Source organism: Marasmius oreades, chromosome 1, assembly GCF_018924745.1.
Source record: "Marasmius oreades isolate 03SP1 chromosome 1, whole genome shotgun sequence".
Lineage (NCBI taxonomy): Eukaryota > Fungi > Basidiomycota > Agaricomycetes > Agaricales > Marasmiaceae > Marasmius > Marasmius oreades.
In genome coordinates, this window is record NC_057323.1 from 5342842 (window position 1) to 5363333 (window position 20492).

Genomic DNA, 20492 nt, shown 5'->3' on the forward strand with positions numbered 1-20492 from the left:
CCATTACCGACCTACTATGAGATCATACTCCAGACTAATGCTGGTGGACCATCCTACGGGCCTATTGGCAATAGAGGATGACAAGAGCTGGCGACCAAGGAGAATGAATAACGATGATGTCTGGTATTGTGAATATCCATGAACCGTATGGTGAACTGTACGACAAACCATACTCGTATAATGAGAGTAAACCTTTGGCAATGAGAGCGTCCTGTGACAAGGACCGTATCCTCACGAGCCAGTACTCCAATGACAACGAGAGCATACAATAGATGGTACCCAACATACACCAATGTAATGTACCACATACCTAATCCATGCATACCCCATCCTGTACTCTAACACAAGAGAAGGGACTCTAGGACAAGTCCGGACCACAATTAGACAGTGAGTCCTCTAATAAAGGCGACCTGGACAATGTAGAGTGACAGAGTGAATGGGGCAGAGGCGAAAGGTGAGGATAGGAAAGGATAAAGGAGGACAAAGGACAAAGGAGATCAAATTCTAGGGAACTATCTACCATTAAGTACTCTTTATATACCTATCTAATAGAAAGGGTTGTACTCCTATACCAATGGCCCCTTCTCTAAGATTAGGAGTACTCTCCTATGAATCGACCCATTTCACATGATATTTCCCTTGATCGTACGCCAAGTCCAACCGCAGTTGACTGTATAGGCGGAAAAGTCGGCAGTAGGTACTACCCCTGGTTCAGTTCATGACAAGTCACAACTAGTAGAGTTGAATCAAGCTCTGTGCAATAGGGAGGGGAATTTGGAAGACCTACATTCAATAGCATTCACAAATTGTGTTAACAGAAGAACAGCAGGCACAAAACAGGTGAGGGAGAATACAACAAGCCCTATGGCTACTGGGAAGCTCCTCCCCCAGACCGCCCAGACACGAAATGCTAAAACCACTGGAAACAAAGTGAACAGCGATTCAAAAGACGCGCACGACACAGCTGCAGCTTACTTTTGGACAGTATAACACCAACAATATACGACCCCATGTGAATAAATACCTCAAACTCCCCATTTATGAATGCACTAAAACATAGCATGCACATGAACTGATCTTGTAATACAAGGCACAGTCACGAGTGCTCAAATTTGCTCCGGAGTGATCTATGTATGGAGAGTCAGCACTTCATTAAGACAAACTCGGAACGCACTTATGGTAAAGGGTCACCCCAGCTATGTTAAAAAAACAGGAGATAATGTTGGAGGATGTATAAAACTTAATATGCACATTTTTAATCATTTTATTAACATTTGAGTTATAAAATAAGGGAATGTAGGTGTCACTAACTCGCCGTACTCCGAGTACTCCTCCATAGTACTTCACGTGTTATCACAACCCCTCCCACCTTTGCGCTCGATCATTTCGATCCTTGTGATCATCCTCCCTTCCACTCCTTCGGCCTCTTACCGTTGAGCACTCTGTCCGACTCGCAATCGCCGTAGACCATCGTAGATAGGGAGGCCCCTGCCCCCTCGACTCCTTACCCCTTAAGTAGTGTAGTATATAAGTACTCCAAGTGTACAGTAGAACTTCACTCTTGTCTGGTCAATCCTATCTAGGAGTCATTCCCTTTTCCTTTCAATTGTCAGCTTGCCTCACCCAAGGATCGACTCCTGACAGTAGGACTTATTGTGGAAATATGGAAAGAACACTATATTTTGTGTAGGGTTTACATCTGGTTTATATACTAGTAGTCCATGTATCTAGAATGTTCTTGTATGTACTGTGTTTTGAGGAAGATGAGTAAGTAGCTGAGTAAGAAAGTGAGAGAGAAATAACCGGAATATTCTAATACTTGTGTTTGTGCTTGCCAGAGTTGCCGGTCAACTCATTGATCTACAACACTCCCCCTCAAGCGCATAACACTGACAGAAAAATGAAAATAAAGTACTCAATAACTAGCGCAGGGAAACTGATGCCTCGTTAGAGGTCAATATCTCGCAGGAGGCTCCCCCTTGATCTCGGAAGTAACACCAGTAAGCGACACATGCTGATTTCCGGATTTGGGAAAGAATAGAAATGCCATATTGACGGACACACCAGGCACAACAGGGCTAGAGGGAAGGGTGCTGCCGGACACACCTGGCGCAGCGGAAAGTCTAGGTCACTACCGGACACACCGGGCGTAGTGAATAAAATGATGTATAGCAAGGGGCCGGGCCTACGAGCGGACACACGGCAACGTAGCGGCGAAATCAACAGTGATGATCCGAACACACAGATCAGGGGATGGGAAATTCAAAAAGCGTGATCCGAATGAATGGCAATGGTGGCATGGTCCTTTTTCTCACGGCGGGGTGGGGACTCGGCTTCTGATTCAGATGAAGAGCTGTCGGAATTCGGTTCAGGCTCGGGACAGTCTCTCACAACGTGACCTCGTTTTCCACACCTAAAGCATTTCGGCCCGGAAGATTTGAAATTACGGCGTTTATGCTGGGTAGCCAGGGCGACGTCATCAGATGATGGCTTGGCTTCTTTACAGCATGTCTGCTCGAGAATGCGTGCAATGATTGTGGAAGATTCAGAGAGAGCAGTGGTGTCAATGCTTTGGATGAAAGCATTCCAGGATTCAGGGAGGGAAGTAAGCACAGTGATGGAGAATTTGTCATCAGAGATTTTGGAGTTGAGACTGGCAAGCTGTTGCCGATAGCGGGTCATGGTTCGGATATGCTCCTCAATATCTTCGCCTTCTTGGCATTTGGCCCGAAATAGTTTACGGCGGGCTAACACAATACCGATTGCCCCTTTTGGCTGGTACATATCCGAAAGAGTTTGCCACGCAGCTGCTGAAGTGACGGCATCAGAGATGTAAACCAACGGTTCATCACCAACTCGGAGACGGATAGCGGATAAGGCACGACGGTCCTTGTTATTCCAAGTCTGCACAGGCAAGTGGGACTCTGGAAGGTTGGGCTTGGGAATGAGGCCAAAAACGTAGTCATATAATCCCATATCAGTGAGAATGTCGACCATTTTGATTTTCCATGTGCTTAATTCTCGGCACCGGAAAGATGCTGAATACGGTAAGCGGAGGTGATGGCGGAATCAGATGACATGACGTGTGTGAAAAGAGTGACTGCGAGATGTGATCAGTTGAGGCCGGGGCCCATAACCTATTGTGGAAATATGGAAAGAACACTATATTTTGTGTAGGGTTTACATCTGGTTTATATACTAGTAGTCCATGTATCTAGAATGTTCTTGTATGTACTGTGTTCTGAGGAAGATGAGTAAGTAGCTGAGTAAGAAAGTGAGAGAGAAATAACTGGAATATTCTAATACTTGTGTTTGTGCTTGCCGGAGTTGCCGGTCAACTCATTGATCTACAACAGGACTAGGGTGAGCCCAAACTACTAGTCAAAGCACAAGCCTCTACATGAGACTTTAGCAGTATGAAAAGTACAGAATTGGAAGGACGAGAGACTTTGTGAGGTTTCGAAAAAGGTAGAAACTTCAAGAAGCAGCCTCTTAAAAACCTTCATATTTTGAATAGAAGGCCTTGTCTTACTTGTGGAATGCTTGGGGCAAACATGGAGAATTTATTGAACACTTTACTTGAACTTCACGAAGTATTGTTGGATAACTCGGACTTAAAGGAAATAATGAAGGATATATCAGATGAAGGACCTACTTGCGGACTTAGGATAGAAATATCTGATTCCCATGAAGTCATAGGAAAAGGAAAGGATTACAACATTCCGAAATACAGGAAATCTAAACCTTGCGAGGTTGACATGACGGTTGTTACTGGAGACAGGAACACAGGAAATATGTCATGGATGGCAACTGGTTCTTTCCTTATTTAGAGGACATCGGGACAATGGTGACATAGGAGATATGTTTCCAAGGATATGTGGGCAACTTGGAGACCTCGGGAAGTCTAGGCTCTGTCAGTGTAACATGGATACAGACAGGGGACTCTTGGCTTATTATTTTTATTCATGGTTTCTGGCACAATCTCTGGCATTATACCTGATTAGACGAGTTTCTGTTCGACTGAAAGGGATTTTATTATTATTCTCAAGTTTACTACATATCTTGGACTTTTATTATTTTTATTTCAAAAAGTGTATATAAGGAGGGAGGGTAGCAGGAAATTTCCCCCCAGCAGCCTACGAGCAGAGACACAGTTCACCTACTAGGACTAGCTCAAGGATTTTACCTTTGCCCCTCACTTTGTCAAAGTTTGGTGTTCTGTGTTTGGATTGATTTGGACCTATTGCAATTTGGATTTGATTGGATTGTTATTGGAATTGAACTTGGATTTTGAAGTCAATTTGGACTTATATTGAATTGGAATTGCATTTGGACTTGATCATGATCAGAAATTTGAACTTGAACTTGAACTTGAACTTCGCGAAGTCTTGAGAAAAGCTTTGTTGAATCCTTATTGTTGAAATATTGAATTAGTGTTTTGTCTTGTCATTTGATAAGAAGGAATAGAACCTTGATTGAACCTTAAAGATAGTGTACACATGAGTTTGGTTCCATTTGGTTCGGCTCATGATGCTGTCGGAGTGGCCCGAATTCGGTTTTGGAGCCAGTGTGGCTGTGCAGTTTCTGGCAAGAACCAATTGAAACTGTTTCATTAGCCAAGCCCAAATTATATACCATAATGTGGGTTTTACATCGGAAACCTCAGTTTTAACAGAACCGGGTGCACTTGCCGGTTTTCAAATTGAAACTGGCCAGTTATGGTGGCCTCATGTAAAACTGATAATTCAGGCCGTTCAGCAAATTTCGGCCTCAGTTTGGTTCCAGGGCCATTCCAAACCAAACTGGTGATTTCATTACTTAAAGACCAAATATCCTTATATTCTCTCTTTCTTAGTGCCGCTTAGTGCAAACTAAAGCCTTAGAATACCGACCTCCACCCCATACTCTAAGAACACTCTTTTGGTGTGGTTGGTTTGCGCACTTCGTGCTTGAGGTGTGTTTTCCAGTCCCATTAGTAGGGTGTTCCAAGCGTTATTACTGCATATTTTGCCTTCATTTCCGTGAACCCTAGCCCCCTGATGGCACATCTAAACCTGTCCTGCATCAACCTAAATAGCTCCCATGCTGTTTCATACACCTTAACCCCCTCTCCATTCTTCTCATCACTACCCGAGTCATCTGCCACATCTGGGGCTTCAGAGCAGACATAGCCTTTGTATGGGTCCTGTTGGAGGGCAAGGTGCATCTTGGGTGCATCATGAGCCTCAGGGTGGTCCAGCTCTTCTTGAGATCGTTTGTTTGAGTTTATCTGAGTCTCTTTCACTTTCTGCTTCTCTCTAGCCCTTTTCATTGCTTTATGGCTTGCTTTGCGGCACTGTGAACATGTCTTGAAACCAGAATCTCCCGGAATAAGGTGTTTGCAGCTGGAAGATGAACATTTTTGGGGTTCAGAGGGCTGTAGGAAAGTTGACATTGCACACTGAGTGGTGGCAGGAGAGAACAATTTGTTTGATTTGAGAACAATAGTATACAGTACATGACTAGCAAAAAGTAAAGAACAATCATCGCGCCATGGAGCGTGTGTGCATGTGAATATCATGTGATGGGAACTATTCCATGATGTTAAGTGGGGGTGACATAGGGAAGTGGTGGTAGACCTATTGAGGACAAGCGCAGCATTCTTGGAGTTTTGAAATAATCCTGACAAGGGAGTGGAATATAGCTTATATAAAGCCAGAATAGTGTACATGATACTGTCAAACATTGTTCGGAAGAGTGGATAAGACTACCCAAGAATATGCGCAGCGTGTTCCTTCAGCCAGTCATGGAGCCAATCCAATACTGCGCGGCAGGGGTACCCATGGTACTTTCCAACAACCCGATACTCCTCCTTCCCAACCGTTTCCAAAAATTCGTCCCTGAGGCCTTCCAATCCCAGAGAGGGAAACTGACTGCTCAGGCCTGAAGTGACATCTCGGATTTCCTGTCTGGTGAGACCGCAGAGTTCAACCTCTCTGGGATCGTCGAAGTGGTCCAGCGTGTTTCTGATGACGATATTGTATGCCATTTTTGGGCAGCCCACCCAACCCAAATCAGTCCGACCTGCCAAAAACATCACAGAAATGCCATCGGTGTTGGTCCACATTTCGAGAAGGTAAAGTAATTTTGCTAAATTGCTCTTCATTTTGTCGTATGTTGGCTTAGTAAGGTCTGGATCGAAGAAGGGTGAATCGTAGTTGTCGATTGTGACAACCAACGAGTGCCAGATACAAGCATCCGATAAGGCAACCTATCCATACACAGGTGACTGATGTGAGTGCTCTGAACGAAGAAACAAACTCAGAAGACAGGACGCACCATGATATTATTAACTGTATCTGTAGCCTCGCTACCTATCAAAATCCTATTGTGCTCCAGATTGAGAGCAGTCTGATATTTTGCTACAAATTCCTCCATCTGTGCATTGAGAACTTGATTGTAGTTGTTCTGGGTGACGCCTTTGAGGTCAAGAGACAAGACAAGTTTGTTACTATGCACCAATGGTTTCCCACATCGGCCGATGAGCGTTGTGCAAAATGTGTCTGCAAACTCCTCCTTTCGCGAGATATCGTAAAGCTGGCCTATTATAGATATGGTGGACGTCTTGCCCTGGCCTGGTGGGCCTATTAACAGAACGATATGGTGTTCAGAGAGAATGTCAACCATGCCAGAGCGGTCGCAATAGTGGCGAAGATGAGCAAGTTTCTTGAAGTTGGTGACGGTTTCCAAAAGCTGAAAATAGACATATTAGCTGTAGGTGGTCCTAAGCCATGAGTATCACAGACCTGTTCAAGTCATTCTTGGATCTGCTCCCTAAGGCACCTAAGGGTTCCGCAAGTTGACGACAGATAAGATGGCACCCACACGATTTGGTTGCCGTCTTATCTGTTGTAAAAGTCAGTCTTTTTCACAGCTCCCCGTTATTGTACCTGGAGATCTCTCGTTTCCCTACCTTTCCTCAAGTCCTCCCGTCATATTTCCTTCGATGCACCCAAAGCTCTTTGTTAGTGTCCTCGAGTTCTTCATGCTCTCCAAGCTCCTCATGCTCTCCCCCTTATCCGTTTTCTAGGGGTTCTCAGGCTGATGGTGCACCTCATGCTCTCCTACACTCCTTGAACTCCCTCAAGATTCTGAGTCGGCTGCTCCTTTTGCTCTCGATTTCCTCTTTTCAGTCTTCAATGCTCTTTGCGCTCTTTTCTTAGATTTATCAGATGAGTAGCTCTCCTTGCTCTCCACTTCCCTTCAATATTAACCTCGATGCTCCTCAAGATCAATCAGGTTTTTCGACCCCACGAGAGGTTGCTCTTCATGCTCCCGTTTTTCTCTTCTCTCAATTATATAGATGACATGACTTGGAATGCATCAGAGGTTACACAAGCTCAGAGATTTGGAACTCAGTGCTCTCTGTAATTTTGTTCCCCTTTGCTCATTTTTCTGTTTATAGTTTACAGAAGTATACAATTGAACACCGGTTTTCTACTACAGTGTAACTGTGTACTCATGAAAACAGGGCGTTAATAAGTACGATCTGAATCAACCAACGAACCATAAGAATGTTCGAGCTCGACAGAATCCAGTGATCGGACCTCATCCAACCTGTCATCCTCCTCATGTGCGTTTTGCTCTTGTTCTTCAAGTGAGATGCTGCCAGTGAGTGTCACATACAGTTGCTGCGCTGCAAAGGATGACTGGGCAAATGCTATAACAACCTTCCCCTTCCTAACTTGATCTTGTGCACAAATAATCGCTGCATGTCTACCAAGACATTAGGAGTCGTAATAGAAGAAAAAACTTTGTCCCGAGCACTCACAGGGATGTACGTTCTGCCACTCCATCCTCGTAAACCACAAATAGTGACCAATCTCCCATGGTGAGGGCCGATTTATGCTGTGCAGTACGGTCAAACATTCCCCATGCTTGTGGGCAATGAATCTTCGCACACCACTCCCCTCTGGAGAAAATTGGCATGATTGTTGAGACTCGGTAAGGGTCCTTCCCCGTGAATGAACTCCTTGGGAAACAACGCTTGAAGTTCTTGCCTGAGTAGGCGAATGCGGGCCAATTCTGCTAGCCTTCTCGATTTTTGCTGTGCCTCTTGGGAAAGACAGATGTGAATTGAATTGCCAACTAACTTGTGGTCACGTTCGCAATAGAAATTCCAGTCTTCCTTCGCCTGAGCTAAAGATTCATAATGAATCTGGCATCCAAGAATTGAGAGCTTTGGATGAGGGTGTCCGCTAATGTTATTGAAACAACTCACTAGTAAGCATCATCATACCCGAAATGATTAAAAATTTGGACATACTCTCGATAGATACCCTGACGATACTGATACCTGGCAGATGGGTCTGAATCAATCCAAAGGTTCCATCCACTCACAATAGTGGCCTCCTCCTTGCCGTGGATTCTAGGTTGGCAATGTTCTCGAGGGACATTTGGAGCAATGACCATAATTTTGTTTATTGCAGATAGAAGAGAATCTAAATTCCATTTTGTAGGGTTATCATCACTTTCTTGCGTCTCATAGGGGGCATAGTAGGCAAAAGATGAAGGGTTCAATGTTGCCAATCTTGTTACCTTGAGGAGCATGGAGAGCGAGCAAATAGAATTTGAACCTTGAGCGACAATCTAGAGGAGCATTGAGAGCATTTGAGAATGATACGAAGGAGCATTGAGAGCGTGTGGGAACAATTTTCATGACTCACGATTACAATGCATAATCTTAAAGAGCATAAAGAGCACACTATAATGAGGAGCACCAAGAGCATAAATTCGATTTCGGTATACATACAAGGTAGATGATTTGGCTCAGTAGATGTACAAGAAAGGTATATCAAAACGAAATAGCTATGTATGTATGTGTCGAGATACCAAAGGTAAATGTACCACAGATACTACAAGAGATTCGAGGCTTTGAAGGTATGAAAGACATGGGGACATGGCACAAATGTTCAAGCAACACGTGTTTTCTTCTTCCTCGCACGGCTTCCTTCAACAATGTTATTAGGATCCAGATAGTCAATGCACCGTTTGCTGAGATTAGCAACTACAACTGGTTTGCTATTTTGCTGGGAAGAAGGTACATTGACACAATGTTGCTGAAGGACGTCGGTGGGGGTAACGGAAGAATCAGTGGGGATGGCTGGAGCTGGAGTTGGTGAAACAGCCGTTGCAGTCAAATCGGCAGGGGGGGCTGGAGCTGGTGAAACAGCCGCCGCACTAAAAGCATTCAGATCGGCAGGGGGAGCTGGAGCTGGTGAAACAGTGGTCGCAGTTGAATCGGCAGGGGGGGCTGGAGCTGGAGAAACAGCTGCCACACTAAAAGCAGTTGAATTGGCAGGGGGAGCTGGAGTTGGTGAAACAGCCGTCGCAGTCAAATCGGCAGGGGGGGCTGGAGCTGGTGAAACAGCCGCCGCCGCACTAAAGGCAGTCGAATCAGCAAGGGGAGCTGGGGCTGGTAAAAGAGCCGCTGCACGAAAATCAGCTGAATTAGCAGGGGTAGCCGGACTGAAAGCAGCCAAATCAGCGAGGGAAAGGCCCAGCTGTTCGAGAGACAGGTCCTGCAGATTCTGCAAGTCAGGAGAGAGCACCTTGGTAAGACCTTTAACAAAATTGGTACACTGGGCAAAGAGACAATCAATCCAATGAAGCCTGTTATTGACATCCATGGTCCTGTCGTTGTCACATGCCCAGATGAGTTGAATCAAGGGCTTCAGCTGATCCTCAGAAAAGAACGGACCTAGATCTTGTGCCCATGCTGCAAGGAGATCAGGATAGGTATTGAGAGTCGGATCACTACCCATAATGTAGGTTTTTGCAAGATCATAGACTATGGGATTCATCAACGGGTGGGAGATTACATCAAGGATGTTATTGGGCAAGAAGTCGGGAGAGAGGAAGTTGCGATCAACGACAGCAGCAGGACCAATGGCATTGAAGGAATTATTGACGTGAGCGGGGGAGCTATCGACAAGAGGAGCAGACGCTGCACCATCCTCTAGAGTGGCACCAGAATCATTCATGGACATCTCCATCACGCCGGTGGCCACAGACTCATCCGATGTATCCTCAACTAACTCCTTAGATTTGACCTTCTTGGCGATGACAGTCTTCTTTCCGCTTCCTTTGTGGCCGTGACTCGCGTTCTCCTTGCGATCCTTGCGATCCTTGCTTGCAGTCTTCTTGCTACCTCCGTTCCCAGTCTTCTTAACTCAAACAGTTGAACTGGTGGGTTTCAGTTGCTGGACAGTGTCTCGATTGGGGGGGGAGGGAATAATGACAGGGGAGGGGTGAACGGCAGGGGAATCATCGGAAGAGGTCATCAAGGGTGGAGCAGTTCTAATATGTTGGAGAGTAGGCTGGGGAATGGATGTGGGTTCATCGTTGGAAGGAGGATCATTGTCACTGTTGGACAAGGACTGGTCAGCTTCTGTAGCCTTTGTGGCCTTCTTCCGAGGACAACCGGCATCCACATGCATTTTACGCTGCTTTGGAGGAATCGAGCCATCTGCAAGGCGGTCTTGATACTGCTTCTTCCAATCCGCAAACTCCTCTGGCAACAACCTACAAAAGTATGTCTGCCCATCCCACCAAGAGTCACGTAAGGTGTGGAGAATCTCAATGTTGTTGCTGATTCTGCTGGGATTACAGAAATCGCCGATTGGCCAGTTCTCGAGGACAATTCCGTTTTGAAGGGTGATCAATTTATCGAACTCCTCATAATGCATCGTCGGTTTTTCTTTGCCAGATACCTCTGCTAAAAAAATGTTAGTTGTGAATGGTACAGAAGCACACAGACAACATACCGAGATTTGCTTTGATGAAATCCCTGATTTCATTCTTGAGCTCTTGTGTAACGTCTGCTCGTTTGGTATACAATTCTAGTCATAAGGTGAGCATGTCGACGGAAGCAATAGAAAGCGTATTCAACTCACTTGAGGAATCGAATCCTGCCAACGCAAACACCTCAAGTTTTGCAGCAACATTCCTGGTGTCCCAGCCTCCCCAGGTAGCAGTCTTCATGAATGGTTCCATAAGGGGGTTTGAGAAGTAGCATGTAGGCTGCATCACATTTTCAGTCCAGTTCTTCACCATTATCAGAACGGTCTCCACACCGGAACCCTTCTGGAGGCTGGCCAACTATACACGAATGCGAGAAATCAGATCCTTAATAAGAACCAAGCTAGAAAGACAGCTTACGAGTTTTTTGACAGTGAGATATATCTGTGCAATATCCTGTGCACGGGATCTAGCGGTGGGTGTCCGGTACTTCTGATTTCGGCTCTTGTGTTCACGGTACTGGTCAACCAGTCCCTTTTTTTGTTCAGACGATAAGGAGCTGTACTCATGGCCAAACACGCGTGCAATGTCTGTCATGTCATAGTTGGTGATACCCACTAGTAAAAGAGTCAGAAAAGGTAAGGAGCAGAAAAAGTGACATGCTTACCACCATGTAGTTCGTTTGCCTTGGCCCATTTCCAAGCATTGTAAGGGTTGATGGGCGTACTTTGAGAAGAGAGCCGTACACCGTTCTGGTAAACCGCATCCAAGAAATACCTCTTCTTCTTCTTGTGCTTGACTGCAAGCTCTGCACATGTTGTGTCAATGAGGGCATCAAGTGCCTTGAGGTCAGCGTTGATAGTGTTGCGCTTAACTGCCCGACTCACATTCAAGGCGGTGCGTTGAATCTTTGGCATTGGAGCATATATTTTCTTCCAGCGGCGCATTCTAGAGGAGAGCAGCTTTTGAAACCCAAGATCTTTTCGAGTTAATTGTTTGATACGTGCCATAATGTTCGAGGACACAAAAGGAGGACAATTTTCACTTGAGACTGAGGGAGGAGTGAGGTGGTTGGTAGGGAAGAGCAAGAGGAGCGAAAACGATGTACCAATCCTTGGGTTTTAGTAACATGTAGCACTCGAATGAAGCACAAGTAGCAAGAACCATCAACTTGGAGAAATTTTTTTGAGGTTTTGGGGAGCATAGGGAGCACGGAGAGCACGGAGAGCAGGAACCCTGAAAGGAACCACTGGAAAGCGAAATCCGTGGAATTGGGTAGAAGATCTGTCAATACTTTGCTTCTAATCATTGCTAACGTGAGTGGAGTTCTAAAAGGTTGGAGAATTGCTAGACTTGTTTTAACAGAATGTTTTTGTTCGTGTTGAAAGCTAATGGAAGGTGAGTCTCTTCTAAGTTGAGCTACCAGGGTTTTAAAAGTTAGACAATATAGAAAAGCCAATAGCTAGACATACCAATGGGAATCATTGAACAGAACCCATTCCAACCAACTGTCAAAAAGGTACGTAGATCGCCGTGCAACTCAGGCCACGAAGACCAGGCTGCTGAAGATGTCAGAATATAGAACATTGCAAAGGTCAGCGGTCGTAGCTTCAGCGGCGATAGCTCAATGCTACAAATCCATATGCTGAGCAACCTGATGAAGCACCAAATGGGAGAAAAGGACTGTCATTAGAGGAGTTGACAATGTACAGGAGCCCTGAGCGTCAGCATGGCAGTGTATTGATTTGTGTTTGTACTCCAGCATGGTGTGACGAAGCACTATTAAACACAGTCACAAAGTGGGTGGGAATAAATTTTGATCGTGAGATAAATCTGTCCATGTGCATTCACGCGACGCATCCAAGACATGTGTTAGTCCTTCTCGTTCTTCTATCATCTTTGGCTTCAATTTAATTCACACAGACTATATGTCCAAGAGCTCATATTGTCTCGCAAGTCTCCTGGATTCCCTAGATTTCCATTATATCCGCATTTGTTTTACTATCTGGTTATTCCATATTAATCGGACGTTGAGGGACGTAGGTCTATCAGCTACATGAGCAGACAACCTTGCCAAAATTTTTTCGAAACCCTATCGCACTGTAATTTACACACCACTCTTAAAATATTATGTCCATGTCATGTAGCCACAAGAGACTGCAGTGAAATATATGTGCTGGCGAGTCATCTCCATCAGAGAACCTATTGATAGTATCAAAGTAAAATTTCGGTCTACACAATCATATGTACTCAGATTCTTTCAGCAGGTGGAGGCCTCCTGATTAATTTCTTCAAGCATTCTCAGCTCAGGTGCATTAGTTGAGAATAAATATACTGAATTTATGAGTACACTTTTGAGTTAGAACTAGTATAGTTCCCTGATGTTCACATACTAGGTTGAGGCCAGATCAGAGATGGAAGGGATGTTTTTATAATGCCAATGGTATATGAGTCCACAGAAAACAGAAGTTAATCGCAAGGTGGAGGAACTGACATTCGCATGAATAACCCAACTGTCGGGAGTTGGCAGTTGACCAGAACGTACTTGAATGGCCGCTTCAATGCTGAACCTACAGCACACCTTTCTCCTCAATGAGGCCGGATCAGATGGAAGGGGTGTTTTTATAATGCCAATGGTGTATAAGTCCACAGAAAACAGAAGTTAATTGGATGGTGGAGCAGCTTTCGACATACGCATGAATAACCCAACTGCCGAGAGTTGGCAGTTGACCAGAACATCCTTTCTCCTTACCATCATCACATATTTTCAAACTACACCCAAGTGTGTGCGCCAATGCTGCAAACAAGTCAGAGAAAAATTTAACATACGCACCAAAGCAGCACAACTGTTGAGCACAAGTTGAGAGTCGGCGGCTGCTTCGACGCTGAACCTACAGCACACCTTTCTCCTCAACCTTCATAGCAACCTGCCACTCTTCAGACTGTGCCCAAACCGTGTTCACCAATGCTATCGCATTTGTATAACATCTTATCGGCCCCAAATACCATCAGAGTGAACTACAGTCACTCACAAATTATGAGTCCAACTTGTTTTTGAAGTGAGTGTCTCAGTGAGTGTCTCATCAAAACACTATCTCACTCATTCTCAAAATCAAACCTAGAAATAATCACCAACTCTATGCTAACGCCTATACTCACCATTATTCCACCAGGTATGACTGCTGAAACTCTCTTCACTGGCGTAGACTATGCACTAAATGATATGTTATATTTAGTGACATCATGATCATCGGTGAGGGTCTCATCCCAGCGGCAACGCTTCACTCAACGAGTACTTATACTTACATCTTGTCACATATAGACGTGCTCCCCATGATCTCCAACATTTCACGACATCTCCTGCACTCTTGTGCCCTAAATCTCCTCATGTCCTCTCCACATCATCCAACATAGTATGCGGCGACGATACCCACGCCCTGCTCCCATAATGTGCGAAGTCTCTAAACAACGTCTGTACCCTCACTGGTCATACAAGTATCATGACTATATGTGGGATGATCTACCTCCTTCTTCACTGCCATCCGACTGGGATACCTTTGACTCGTGTGATGTAGATGCAGCGGTACCACCATCTCAACACCTTTCAACACGGAAAAAGGACCAGAGCACTTTGGACAAGATGTCTATACCCGCTCATGAAAAACAAACAGAGTTCCAGTTCGATTCTCAATCAAGCAACGAGGTGGAAGAGCAGCTGTGCACCCTTAGTAGTGGGGGAGATGTCGAAGATTTAGCTTCATGTAACGAGGTGGAGGCCCTGCTTAGGCTTGAGGGTGCATGTTCTTACTATGGCAATCTACAACAAGTAAAACTGATTTCCATTTTTTTAGACCTTCCTGCACACGATCTCCTCGAAGATTTGACGAATCAGCACACCTCAATACTCTCAAAAGCGGATTCTCCCTCTGGAGGAGATCCCATCAAACCAGTCATTGATGATCGTAAAGAGCACAGGAGGCAGCGTCGATTCACCCACATGGAAGAAGACCAGCGACGTGTATGCGCACGACAACAGGCCAAGGAGTATTACCATCGCAACGCTGACGCTGTAAGAGAAAGAAGGAAACAAAAGCGAGAGGCGTAAGTCCTGACTCCATAACTCTTTCTTGGGCATTAACATGGTTTACAGAAACAACAGAAAACTCGATGAGCTGCCAGAAGAAGACCGCTCTCATATTCTGGCAGAACGGCGAAAGAAGCAGAGAGAATATGGGTGAACTTATCGGCAGAAAAAACTCAATTTTAACTAATGTACACCGAAGTTGGTGCAGATAAAATACAATTATTTCCTGCTCTCGGTGCTCCTCATGATTGATGATTGAAAAACTAGAAAACATCATGACTATCCTACTCGAAGTGCTAAAAACTACCCTAATTCAAATCCAACCATTCCATGAGCTTCAGAATTCCACCCTCATTTACGTTGCGATGGGCAAACTCCTGCTGAGCAAGCTGGCTTCTCTCAGTCTCGTTTGGTCGGATGAACATGCTTCTATAGGTTCCATCAGAAGCCCTCCAGATTCCGAGGACTTCAGTTGACCATGACGGCAGTGGGACAGAAAGCGTAATGGCGGAATCCCTTCCATTCTGCTTTCCAGGTAATAATGTACCTGATGTTCTTTGTCAGATGTATAACAAATACATAGATGGCAGATCCTCACCAGTAAAGCCCTCCAGTTTACTCGTGAGAGCAAGGTGTTCTGCTATCTGGCCATGTAGCTGTGATCTATACTGGGATTGCCTTCGTAACTCGGCGGCAAGATCGGGGTCCGTTAATTCCGACCTTCTGATGGCAACCTGGTAGTCAGCGTGGTCATCAATCATGAATGTTACCAGACGCTTTATCTCAACATTACAATGAGTTTTCTCCTCATGCGCACGAAGGAGACCAAAATGGAGACGCATGGCATCTCGATATTCCGGTTTGGTCCACAGGAGGTCCCCTATATCGACGTGAGTGTTCTTGAGAAGGTCAAAATCAGCCACGTTCGCCATGTCCACAATCTTGGCCCAAGTGATGGTGCTACGTCCAATTGGTGCAGCGGCGGCATTATACTTCTCAATCGCACTCTTGATTGCTTCTGCTCGCTTTCACAATGCCTTCCCGATTTGGTCCCTCTGCTTGTAGCCTTTCAATGATATGATTAGCGTAGCCGATGACGTGAAGAGGAGGTATGGCTGACAGATGCCACTCATATTCATTTTTGTAAGCTCAAGCAAGCGCTGAACGACCAGATTTTGAAGATGTCCGAGAGCACGGTGATATGCCTGTTCCTTGAGGCCTTGTAAACCATCGATGAACTTGGCGCCATCAATTGACCATCTTTCAATCCCATTTTCTGCTTCATAATCTTCGAGTTCCTCCTCTAGCCTTTCGTATCGCTTGAAGGTGGTGGTTTGGCGTGCTTGGAGCTTCTTGCATTGGACATCTGAGAGGTCTCTCTGGAATTGACATGCCTTGTATTTGGTATTGGCATCATCGGATTCCTGTCTGAGATGAAGGTTAAATGGGCCAGAGAGGGGAGATGGGGTAAACATACCTTGTTTTATTCACCTTCTGCAGCAACTCCATGTAGTCAAGCTTGCACGTTAATGCGACTTAGTTGACTATGCTACAAGGTTCTTTTTGCACTTTAAAACAGTGCTACGGAGCGATATTTATCGTATTAAGAACTAGAGTGAGCCCGAATTGCTAGTTAAAGCTAGTGCCGCTAGTAGAATGTGCCGTAGGTGCAGCTAGACCAGTTAGAGAGAGCCGTAGATCGTGTCAGAAAACTGTATGACCGTTCAAAACCTGTAGAACACTATGAGCAGAGGACTTAAGCGGTAATTCACCGAGTTCTACTCTCTACATTCTACTATGCACTGGCATATCAAGGGATTGTACTATTAGAAGACTTGTAGTCTTCACAAAACCGTTCGTAGCAGAACTTAACAAAGTCAAAAGACCTTCATACTAGGAGTACCTACTTCTACGGGGGATTTAGTTGACAAGAAATCGGACATAGGACCACACAGACTAGGAGAAATTTGATATAACCGTAGATGGAGTCCCGATCTGAGGAAAAGACAAAAAGACATGATACAGATCCCAGATCACAGATAGAGTACCTAGGAACCAGGCAGGAATGAACAACGGATCTCGGAGTCCACGCTGTTCATGTGCTACGGCGACTCGGAACTGGATCCATATGCTGGAACTACTTGGACACACAAAGTCCATATGATTTGATAACGTCGAAATGCAGGATAAGGTCCACAGGCAGGAAATACCATATGGTACGCCTATGTAGGTCCATTCTACATGCTGAAACAAGAATGAAGAATGGTCCAGATTGGTCCAAAACATATGATTCGAATACGGAAAAGCTCCATAGACAAGATTCTGCACATGTAGCAGTCCCTAGCGATAAGACTCCGCGTGGATTCGTAGCTACGCTGCATTATTTTTAGAGATAGAACAAGTAGAGATAGGATTACAAAGCTAGCGTAGAAGTAGTATAAAAGCAGCTCATGTATCCGTAGATAAAAAAGTACTACCCGTGCGTAGGAAAGTCCTGAGTGGGTTGCCCGTGAGTAACTGCTCTTGACACCAATAGAGAGATTTCGACGGTCTCGTATAGTTCAAATCAAATCTTATCGTTTCACTGCACAAAGACAGGGCAAATCTCTCTATTGGTGTCAAGAGCAGTTACTCACGGGCAACCCACTCAGGACTTTCCTATGCACGGGTAGTACTTTTTTATCTACGGATACATGAGCTGCTTTTATACTACTTCTACGCTAGCTTTGTAATCCTATCTCTACTTGTTCTATCTCTAAAAATAATGCAGCGTAGCTACGAATCCATGCGGAGTCTTATCGCTAGGGACTGCTACATGTGCAGAATCTTGTCTATGGAGCTTTTCCGTATTCGAATCATATGTTTTGGACCAATCTGGACCATTCTTCATTCTTGTTTCAGCATGTAGAATGGACCTACATAGGCGTACCATATGGTATTTCCTGCCTGTGGACCTTATCCTGCATTTCGACGTTATCAAATCATATGGACTTTGTGTGTCCAAGTAGTTCCAGCATATGGATCCAGTTCCGAATCGCCGTAGCACATGAACAGCATGGACTCCGAGATCCGTTGTTCATTCCTGCCTGGTTCCTAGGTACTCTATCTGTGATCTGGGATCTGTATCATGTCTTTTTGTCTTTTCCTCAGATCGGGACTCAATCTATGGTCATATCAAATTTCTCCTAGTCTGCGTGGTCCTATGTCCAATTTCTTGTCAACTAAATCCCCCGTAGAAGTAGGTACTCCTAGTATGAAGGTCTTTTGACTTTGTTAAGTTCTGCTACGAACGGTTTTGTGAAGACTACAAGTCTTCTAATAGTACAATCCCTTGATATGCCAGTGCATAGTAGAATGTAGAGAGTAGAACTCGGTGAATTACCGCTTAAGTCCTCTGCTCATAGTGTTCTACAGGTTTTGAACGGTCATACAGTTTTCTGACATGATCTACGGCTCTCTCTAACTGGTCTAGCTGCGCCGACGGCACATCCTACTAGCGGCACTAGCTTTAACTAGCAATTCGGGCTCACTCTAGTTCTTAATACGATAAATATCGCTCCGTAGCACTGTTTTAAAGTGCAAAAAGAACCTTGTAGCATAGTCAACTAAGTCGCATTACCGTTGAGGTCAAAAACTAGAGAACTATCCGTCTGTAGGCCGCCGAGGTCTTGATTACTGTTTCGTGATCCGTCGAGGGTCTTAGCGTTCGTGTCCGCCGAGGACTTAGTTTTCGTGTCCGTCGAGGGCAATAGTCTCCAATCGTTCGAATTAGTCTTACCGTAGACGAAATTCATAGTCCCACTTAGTCCACTGGACAATAAACAGAGCCCCTACAAACCTTAGAATCCCGTAGCTGTGGTGTTTTTACACTTGCAGTTACACATTGATTTCATAAGAGCTTCATACGATACTGAGACTGTGATCTTGTGCGTAACCTTTGCCAAGCAGTCCACCCTTGCAATCTTTCCTGGTGTGTAGAGTTATTGATAGACTTTACACGGAGGTTTACTAGTTTTTGGGTTGATTTGGTGTTGGTGCTATTCCCGTAGCTCTGATATTAGGTTGACTCTTGAGTGGTATACTTCGCCCATTATCTGGTGACCACCGCAGGGGGTGGAAATAAGATTACATTCAGTATCAAACGAAATATTGTGAAATTCCGGTAGTTTTAGCCCTACGGCGAGAACTACAAAAACAACAAAAACCAAAAGAACTTCTCTCAGAAAGATTAGTTCACAGCGACGTAATACTCGCACTTCACTAGCGGCGGGCAAACAAGTCTTACAGACACATAGTCTTACGGCTTTAGCATCTAGTACCCCAGCTCAAGTACCGAGAGCTGGTCAGTCTTCTCGATCTACGCGCAATTCTACGCAAGGAAGAGAAGCTACCCAAGTTATCCCAAACGATTTAAGAAACCCCGGTTTCTCTTTTGACAGAAGTCCGAGGGAAGCATTCCGAGATACAAGATCTACGCAAGGTCCTAGAAACCAAGTGTTAGAAACCCCATACGAAACCCTAGAGATTTTAACTGAAGACATTGAACCGTTTTCTTCACCGTTATCATCACTACCCTCCGAATATAATTCAGACTTCGACCTACGGGAAGAAGAGTTTTATTCTTTTGAACTAAACCCGAGTTTATTTCTTGAAAGACCGTTAACAAGTATGTCCCATATATCGAATGACCCAGTAGCAGCAGGTGCGCCAGATGAAGAAAGACCGATAAAGAAGTCCTGGACGGAGTTCTCTAAAGGTGCTTTGAAAGAATTAGACAAGGATACGTCGAAACGAAGGCTCCCCACATTCAACCGTCTAGATCCTGGAAATCTACGGGAATGGATGGTGGCTATCCTACAGTATGGGAAAGTCAAGGTGTCACAGATTTCACTGTCTTATCCCTATCTAACATTTATCTTATCTGTGCCATGTGTTTATCTTATCTTATTGCTAGATATCCCAAATATGGAGTGGACCATTGGACTTGTTCTAGATCATTCTAGACACTTCAGATTGTAGATCAGGTCCAGGGGGAATTATGTTAGATCTAGATCGCACTAGTAACAGCCTTGGCAGGCTAGATGTCTAGATGTTGATCCTTGTTGCCAAGCATGCTTGGGCAACCCAGAGTACTATATATTTACTCAGTGTTACCCACTGCACCATATGGTTTCCCAGGCTTCACCATGTGGTTTCCCAGGCTTCACCATGTGGTTTCCCAGGATTACCCAGTGTACCATATGGTTTCTCAGATTGTTGCTAAGAAACCATTGTTCTGGAATGTACCTGAGGTATTCCAATCAGACAATTACCAAGCACACCATGTGCTACTATTCAAATAGAGTATTAGAGGTCTTAGTATAGTATCTGGGGTCCTAGATAGAATTCATGTATATAAGCTAGACAGTCTGAGCCTTAGAGCCTCAGACTTAACAACATCTTTTGTCTTCATACAACATCTCTGTGCTCTCCATCTAAGCTTCACTGCTAATCTCCTTCTATCACTCTTCCATATCACATCAAGAAACTAGGTGAGTTGCAGATTTGTGATACAAGGGCTGGAAGTTAGATGAATCTTTTATCATTCTAGCAATGATTCAAATGGAGTTCGAGACCTCTCAACTCCTGG

General features: G+C 44.8%; 7 protein-coding genes across 7 annotated transcripts; 1 reads left to right on the plus strand and 6 right to left on the minus strand.

Annotated features, from left to right (window-relative positions):
* Positions 1-4972: 4972 nt before the first annotated feature.
* Positions 4973-5311, minus strand: E1B28_001898 (uncharacterized protein; the record flags this gene model as incomplete). The annotated part of the gene is made up of 1 exon (XM_043147874.1): positions 4973-5311. The coding sequence occupies one exon, from the start codon at positions 5309-5311 to the stop codon at positions 4973-4975; it is 339 nt and encodes a 112-aa protein (XP_043016588.1).
* A 435-nt stretch (positions 5312-5746) lies between these two features.
* E1B28_001899 (uncharacterized protein) lies at positions 5747-6666 on the minus strand (the record flags this gene model as incomplete). The annotated part of the gene is made up of 2 exons (XM_043147875.1): positions 5747-6250; positions 6319-6666. The coding sequence occupies 2 exons, from the start codon at positions 6664-6666 to the stop codon at positions 5747-5749; spliced, it is 852 nt and encodes a 283-aa protein (XP_043016589.1).
* Positions 6667-7514: 848 nt separating this feature from the next.
* On the minus strand, positions 7515-8589 carry E1B28_001900 (uncharacterized protein; the record flags this gene model as incomplete). Its single annotated transcript, XM_043147876.1, has 4 exons — positions 7515-7755; positions 7811-7887; positions 7943-8237; positions 8306-8589. The coding sequence occupies 4 exons, from the start codon at positions 8587-8589 to the stop codon at positions 7515-7517; spliced, it is 897 nt and encodes a 298-aa protein (XP_043016590.1).
* A 362-nt stretch (positions 8590-8951) lies between these two features.
* Positions 8952-11696, minus strand: E1B28_001901 (uncharacterized protein; the record flags this gene model as incomplete). Its single annotated transcript, XM_043147877.1, has 6 exons — positions 8952-10205; positions 10281-10756; positions 10806-10880; positions 10935-11139; positions 11200-11396; positions 11447-11696. 6 exons carry the CDS (start codon positions 11694-11696, stop codon positions 8952-8954), a joined length of 2457 nt encoding a protein of 818 aa, XP_043016591.1.
* Positions 11697-14227: 2531 nt separating this feature from the next.
* On the plus strand, positions 14228-15017 carry E1B28_001902 (uncharacterized protein; the record flags this gene model as incomplete). Its single annotated transcript, XM_043147878.1, has 3 exons — positions 14228-14573; positions 14631-14880; positions 14930-15017. 3 exons carry the CDS (start codon positions 14228-14230, stop codon positions 15015-15017), a joined length of 684 nt encoding a protein of 227 aa, XP_043016592.1.
* A 154-nt stretch (positions 15018-15171) lies between these two features.
* E1B28_001903 (uncharacterized protein) lies at positions 15172-15795 on the minus strand (the record flags this gene model as incomplete). Its single annotated transcript, XM_043147879.1, has 2 exons — positions 15172-15410; positions 15462-15795. The coding sequence occupies 2 exons, from the start codon at positions 15793-15795 to the stop codon at positions 15172-15174; spliced, it is 573 nt and encodes a 190-aa protein (XP_043016593.1).
* A 96-nt stretch (positions 15796-15891) lies between these two features.
* On the minus strand, positions 15892-16372 carry E1B28_001904 (uncharacterized protein; the record flags this gene model as incomplete). The annotated part of the gene is made up of 2 exons (XM_043147880.1): positions 15892-16291; positions 16341-16372. The coding sequence occupies 2 exons, from the start codon at positions 16370-16372 to the stop codon at positions 15892-15894; spliced, it is 432 nt and encodes a 143-aa protein (XP_043016594.1).
* Positions 16373-20492: the final 4120 nt, after the last annotated feature.